At 36.9% G+C, this 7,262-nt stretch overlaps 1 protein-coding gene across 12 annotated transcripts; it reads right to left on the bottom strand.

The window, feature by feature from the left end:
• Window positions 211-2,984, bottom strand: LOC109704444 (uncharacterized protein At2g33490-like). 12 transcript variants are annotated; one of them, XR_002214396.1, is made up of 5 exons: window positions 2,769-2,984; window positions 2,526-2,602; window positions 2,282-2,431; window positions 1,035-1,158; window positions 211-841 (listed from the first exon to the last, which is right to left on the bottom strand). XR_002214396.1 is itself a non-coding variant. In XM_020225191.1 (4 exons), exons 2-4 carry the CDS (start codon window positions 2,335-2,337, stop codon window positions 452-454), a joined length of 570 nt encoding a protein of 189 aa, XP_020080780.1. In that variant the 5' UTR covers window positions 2,338-2,431; window positions 2,526-2,984; the 3' UTR covers window positions 211-451. The 12 variants fall into 12 exon arrangements, 7 of the variants coding, with proteins under 7 accessions (XP_020080780.1, XP_020080785.1, XP_020080772.1 ...); XR_002214402.1 differs by having other exon boundaries at window positions 2,282-2,402; XR_002214401.1 differs by having other exon boundaries at window positions 994-1,158; window positions 2,282-2,602.

Raw genomic sequence — 7,262 nt, 5'->3', positions numbered from 1 at the left:
GCATTATTTGCAAGTCCACCACAATTAAAGGTTTTGGTCTAACTACTGTTTCTCAAGAGTGCAAATCATTACAATCTTGTAAGAATCCATTCCAACCACAAATTTCTCAAAGAAAAAGAAAAATATTAGCAATTCTGTTTCTCAAGAACGCCAATCATACAATCCTGCAAGATTCCATTCCAGCGATAAATTTCTTAAAGAGAAAGAAAAAGAAACTGATAAGACTCTAACACAACTATATTAGAAAACATACAGAAAAACCAAAACTATCTTTTCTCATAAACATGAAAAAAAATAAAAGGTGAATCAAGATTTCCAGGACTACAATAGTTCAATTAAATGTTTCAACAGCTCAATGCCGAAGTTGGTGAAATTCTAAGACCATGTAGTTTAGTTGCTTACTGTGAAAGATATGAGATCTAACTGTGATCAAAGTAAGGCAGGTAATTTTCTATGAGAATTGAGATAATATCGTCGGCCAACTATTAATGTTGCTCTCTCTGAGAACGGACTGTTCTTTGGGTGTTCTTGTGTGAGGTGGTGTTTCATTTTCTCTCGAATCCTTTGTGAACATACTTGGGTGGAGAGGAGACGTGTGCCATAGTTGCGTCGGCTGAGATTGACGGTCTGGATTGATTGGTCCTGATAAAGAAGCGCTGTGGGTGTCACCTGGAGTGGGAAGGACATAAGTGTGAAACTTCTTTGTCGAGGAAGGACGCAACTCCTTTACTCTTTCTGAGGATTCGAGCTTCTTTTCAGTTAAAATTGGAGCCGATTGGCTACCAGCCATTAGCCCTCTATTAAAAGAGAGAAAATCAGCTTGGCTTTTGTCGTGATGTTCCTGCAAAGAAAGTAGTGGATGTAAGTGTTGCATTTAAAAGGTTTAGATTTAACAAAAGCTTTTTGAATTGGAGAGAATCGGCTTAAGCAAGATCAGGTTGTCCCATAAAGTCCTAGAACCAATACCCAAATGGATAGACCCCTTACTCTTACCCCATACAAAAGATTTTCCTGTAGAAATTATTTATCCGTACCCTATCTGAAAGTTCTTTTGTGCAAGGCATCAAAACTATTACCCTACCCAAATCGAATCGGGTATTATCAGGTTCTTGGGTTGGGGCCAAAAATTCCACCCTTAGTAGGAAGAGAACGAACTTCCTACAAGCAATTTGGAGGACAGACAGAATTAGAATATGAACATCCTTTAAGTAGACAAATTACACAAAAGGGAATAGCTAATCCTGTTGATTAACTACTAATTGTAAATTGGCCAAAAGATTTGAACGGAAAAGAATTGCAAAGAGGACATCAATCCATAGCAGAAAATATAAATTAGCTAATTAGCAACCAATTGAAACACCAAAGTAGGTTCTGGTGTGCATTGTAAGACCCATTAGAATGCAGTATATACACCAAATAGCTAAAGGTTAATTTGACAGACACTTGAACAGGTCGCAACCACTCAACTATTAGTTTTCATTAGGCGGGTCCTACATGGATCTAACTGATCAAATGTGATCAAGAACCTCTTAAAATATGATGATTGCAGATGAGGTCTTTCAGATTTTACAGTAAATATTCACCAATCGACATATAACGTAACACTATGCGCTTAATCTATTACAAAGAAAAACTTCACCTGTACAATTCCAGAAGATAATGCTGACGCATTTGGTCAATAAGCTTGATCCAAGTATATTTAAAGAAAAGAGAAAATTAGGTAGATGCAGTGGTTTACTTAGTGGTGAATAACGTGATACATATACTAAGCAGAAGTTTATTGAAAAAACAATAGTTGAAGATCGACCTTCATTTCAAATTGTCCTCATGATGTCAATTGTAAGAATTTTGCACATAAAGTTTGCATTGCATTACAATTAAGTCCTTCCATTAGTCGACCTTCTGATAAGATAATAACTTAGCACCAGTATGAAGTTCTTCTTTGTTAAAGCTAAAAATCCGAGAACGATATCATAATCAAGGTCAATCTTTGGGGAAGAAATTGCAATCTCTATCGAATTTCAGGGAATAAATCGAGACTCTGAAGATGAAACACAAATTGGGCTCAAGCTTTAGGGACTAAATAGTAGCATTTGAAACTCAAAAGGAAATCCAGGAGTAAATGTGTTATTATCCATGAATCATTTAAGAAAACTACTTTGAGGAAGAAGGAAGAACCAACATTATGAACTTGAAAACTACATTACAAGAATTTTACCTAAGATGGTGAATATAAGTTTTAGCAGGAAATTTAAGAAGAGATAAAGAAAAATCATCTTACATCCATTGAATTTCTAGAGATCGAACCAACATCAGGGACCTGGTCATTCCGTCCATAATCAAAACGCTTTATTCATCTTCTTTTAAGTTTTCCTGTAATGCCCTCTCTTTAAGCGCTTTCTCTGTTTGTGTATTACCTTGTCTCAGTAATCTGATTGGAGATGATAGTCATGAAGCTTTAACTAAATGTTGACCATCTCCATAGTATGTCCATGTTAGCCAAATTTAAAGTATATTATTCTTACATATTTGAGTTTGGTCTTTGATGCTCCCAAGATAGATTTTGAAAGGTGGAGCATTACCAGGAGGCATCAAAAGTTAGCTGTTAAAAAATATGACAAAAGTAACCAAATATCATGTTAGAGAGCAGAATAAAAGGGCACATTAGCATTGTCATGGATTTTTTTTGGGTGGGCTAGGAATGAGTATTGTCATGGATTTTTTTTTTTTTTTGGGTGGGCTAGGAATGAGCATTGTGATGGAAGGACCTCGACAGTTGCTGGTCATCCATGGCTCCACATGATCGACTTGATTGTAAATCTCATCAATAACTTCGTGGTAAGTCTTCAATCTGTAAAGCTCTTTAAAATAATCAGAAGAGAGGATGTTCATGCAAAGCACCTTCTCAAGCAAAGTATCAATAGGTCTCCCAGAGGTTTGTATCTCCATAATGTCAATGCTCCCTACAAACAAAGACATACAACAGTAAGCGGTTAAGCTAAACACGCTTAACCAGTCCAAACCCTGGCTCCACCACGCCCACCTCTCCCTGCTCCCTCCCCCAACCCTCCACTCCAGCTCCTCCCAGCCGTTACCGCTACCCCCGCTGCTCTCCCTCAAAATGCTACCCCAACACCACACATTGCCCGTAATGTGGCTCGGAGCCTAACGCCTCTAAGGTCCATAATTGAAGAGAGCAGGGTCAAACATTGATTGTCAAAAGAAAACTCCACTTTATCGCCTCCAGGGTTAAGCGCTAAGGAACAATAGTCAAAAGATATATAATAGCAATAGACTAGTGAGAATAAGACAACGAGGATACCATAAAGAAATAAAGACTAGGGAAAAATTAGTTTTAATCAGTTTTTGTGAAAAGACGTACCTCGTACTAGAACATTGTTAGATCTTTCATTTGATTCTCGTAGAATAATGAGAGGTCTTTGTAATCTTAAGTGACTTACGCTCAATTGCTAACTCGGTTACGTCAAGAGCTTGTATCTTGTAATATTACAAATTATCCCTTACAATTATTAAATGTTCATCGATTCTAACCACTATTTTTCCCCCTAGACAAATGTCGTAAAGTCACACCTACTATCTTGACAATCGTGGTTATTTAAACGTGTTTCGTTAATCACACCGTTAAACTAGACGATTCGACAGATTTAAAACCGAACCTACATCCTGTAAACTTTGATTGTTACCTCCGTTAACCAAACGCCTAAGACTTCCTTAATCTACACCTAAAAGTTTTTAACTCATGATTCAAAATCGCTGCAAGCTCAAAGAGAAAACACCTTTATAATATCTTCGTACTGTACTTAGAAACCTCGTCATTACCAGCTGTATAGTAGTGAAGGCCTACAAAATGTACAATAAAACGTCCTTAACTACGAACCGGGCCCTCCGTTGACGTATCGGTGTTAATGGCACAGGGACTCGGTAAACAACTGGTTCATATGTAAAGTGATTGAAGGGAATTTAAATCAACCAAAAATAGTTAGTTGACTCAGATCGTTGCGTTCACAATGTATAGTATTAGTACGAAAGCCAAGATTACACCTGTTCACCTTCATCATGATACCGGAATAAGACAAGAACAGTAAACTGTCCAGCACCAATATTAACCCTCGAGTCGATCACGTCAACTATAAAGCTCCCTGTAGCGATCTAAACGGTTTCTTCAAGTGTAACGTTCAGCTAGCCGTCGGTGACCTTGAGGGTACTTCGTCGGACCGATACTGTGATACACCGAAGTGAGATACCATTTTCGAGAAAGAGTGCCACTCACCCTTTGGTTATCTAACAGGTACTTTCCCTTTAGGTCCAGAAGTAATTCCTTTTTTCATATATGTATATGACTAGAATACAACACACTTACACAGTGTCTAATTCTCGTGGGTGTTTCTACCGTGACAGCATAAACTTCTACCGTCAAGTCAGTTCCAACTACAGTAATACGTGACGTGTCCCATACGTATAACAGTCCCCCGCGTAGAATAAGGAATAACCCAGGTAAAAAAAAAAAAAAATAATGTCAACCGTACATGGAAAAAAAAAAAATGCCACTACAGTAATACGTGAAAAAAAAAAGAAAAATGCCACTTCGTACATATTGTTTAGACAAAAGAAAAGAACGATCTGGTCTTAGTTGATCACCATTCCTAAGAAGTGAAATACGTATTCCGAACTATACAGTTTCCGTGAATAAAATTTCAACGAATCTAACAGTGTTACTGCAATTGGTATAAAACTGTGACGTATAGACAAGTATAGAACGTTCAAAAAATGATAATCTGAGGTGTATGATTAAATTTAAAAGTGTGAATCATGTGTTTAGTAAACAAGCAAAGAACTAAGAATAACAAACAAGAAAAGATAGTCTATATTTATAGTAAAGGGAAAGGAGCTCTACTTGCCATATCACTGACAACTACTGTTGGCACAACCTGGTGAGATGTTCGTACAAAAGGGTGGTCTCGAGCGGGGTAAGGAGAGGAAGTAACCTTATGGTACCTTCCAAGATAAGCGACCGTTAATCCGAAAAGAAAACGGGAACTCTTAAAATTAGTCATCAGAAATAACGAACTTTAGTGACATGATTGCGTAAGCATTTGAACTAGGTCCACTAAGGAAAGGGATACGAACTTGAAGTCTCGTTCACCCATCGTCCATAAGATAGTCCTGCTTATCTTGATGGCTGTTTTCTCCTTTACAACCGTCTACACTTGCGGAAAATGAATCTCTACCTTCAACGACCTACCGGATTTTCTATGTGCGTATTGAAACGTTTGTAAGTCCACGGGACTCATAAATTTTAGTATCAACTTATTGAACTGTTCGATTACGTTATGAACTATGGACGTACCGGACCTCGACTTTGATCGAAGAGATGAGGTTATTCTACGTTGATCCGTTAAACTATTGGAATAACAAACCTCGAAAGCGACACCGGTCTTCGACTTTACTCGAAGAATTAGACTTTTATCTTCAGTGTTAAATTCCGAAAAGAAGCCGACGAACATGTTCAGCAACCCCTTGAACAGCTTGTTCGATAACACGAGTAAATTCTCAAGATGAGTTTGGACGGGATTAGAACTAACCCGAGAGAAAACCGATCTATTAAACCCTATGGATCCCTGATGTAACAAAAAAAAAAAAAACCCCGTTTTAAGTACATTATTTCTTTATAATTACTTATGTTTCTATAAGGTGAGACAACTTTCTTGAACAAAGTAGTATTAAACGTCAAGAATTGAGGGAAAAAACTAAAACATCAAACTCATACTACTAACCGAACGTTTAGTTACACCTACAGGTGGCCAGCTTCTCACCTCCTTCGTCTACATGCGCCGTTGTCCCTTTTTGGCTCAAACGGCGGGTCTCTTGATGGCCCTACACACCCTACTACTACTAAATCAGCGGGTTCGTTTACTTCTAAAAGTTTTTTAAAATACTGTTAGAAGGAAAAAGACAAGGAGAACTTGATAAATAGATAGAAAATAGTCTAGAATCGTATTAACCTAGCCTGCCCATATTTAAAGCCTTTATTCGATAACATAGTTATGTAAACAAAATAGCCTCTGTTAACTTATTGTGGCTAGAGCGAGGTGAGCCACCTCTTAAACTGGACACTTTATTTTGTCGAAAAACACAAAGATAATAACATTATTGCTAAAGTGGCTCAAGTAAAGAAAACCAGTGAAGAGACCGAAAAGGCAACCTAAAGGTATCGAGGACGTCGAGTTTGTTCTTTATTATTAGCTAATATAATTAGGGCTTCATCAGACTCCTATTACTTTAACGTACCTCTTGATTGTTACAAACATAACATACGTAGAACGATAACGAACCATTAATTCTAGTGTAACGTTTCCGAGACCCAACTAAGCACTTATAAGTATATATAACCTTTTCTCTTTTAGTGGGGAAATAAAAAGCAAGATATGGAAAAATTTGAAGAAAATCAAATTTCAAGAATAGGGAGATAAGTTCACTTAATATATTGTCTAGCTCGACCAAGTACTTAGCTTACTTAGGTCGATCGAAACAAATTAAGAGCTAATTCTTTTATTTAGTGGTTTGAGGTGTATGAATAGGTTAAAACCGTTGACGCAATCCCGATTAATAAAAGTGATAGCAGTGGAATATTTTCTGGTTGATTACGGAGTCTATGTTGGGTGACCTCGATCGGTGGAGGTAATAACCTTTTCGCTGTTCGTTTGTACGTATAATTTCGTAAAGAAGCCTAAACTAAGCTAGAATCCCAAAAAAAAAAAATTTTTTTTTTATTAAAATGAAATAATAGTAACACAATGAATTAAGGGAATATTCCGGAACAATATTTTTCTTGTTGTCGATTGAAGTATGAATAGGATTAATTCTAATCCGATTCTGTTTCGTATTGGTTGATTTAATACACGTTCTTTAAAAAAGGATGAAAGAGACGTGATCATGCATCAAATCACCAATCTATAAGTTAAACCGGGGCCTGATTATGTGTTTATAAATTTTTCCATCCCAAGACTACACTGTTTCGGATGCTCGTTTTAAGGTTTTTTACTTTTTTTTTCTTTTTCTTCCTTTTTTGACCCTCTAATAAACGTACACGGGTACTGAGGAGGTACTCAACCGTTACTGACACTCCCCTCAAACTGTGCGTGTGGATTGCTAACGCCTGCACCCGGTTAGCAATTAATTTTAATAATAAAGCTATAATAATAAATAAATAAAAATCTTTTTTCACAAAGATATAATAAATA

This window comes from Ananas comosus, linkage group 2 (genome assembly GCF_001540865.1).
Source record: "Ananas comosus cultivar F153 linkage group 2, ASM154086v1, whole genome shotgun sequence".
Lineage (NCBI taxonomy): Eukaryota > Viridiplantae > Streptophyta > Magnoliopsida > Poales > Bromeliaceae > Ananas > Ananas comosus.
Note: the sequence above shows the minus strand (reverse complement) of the source record. Positions and strands in the feature narration are given on the sequence as shown.

Excerpts from the sequence above, each read along its gene's own strand:
- LOC109704444 (XM_020225191.1), bottom strand. The coding sequence starts at position 2,337 with ATGGACGGAATGACCAGGTCCCTGATGTTGGTTCGATCTCTAGAAATT. Across the intron at positions 1,159-2,281 it reads TCTCTAGAAATTCAATGGAT|GAAGTTCGTTCTCTTCCTAC; the intron begins GTAAGATGATTT and ends AATTGCTTGTAG. Across the intron at positions 842-1,034 it reads CAAAAGAACTTTCAGATAGG|GAACATCACGACAAAAGCCA; the intron begins GTACGGATAAAT and ends CTTTCTTTGCAG.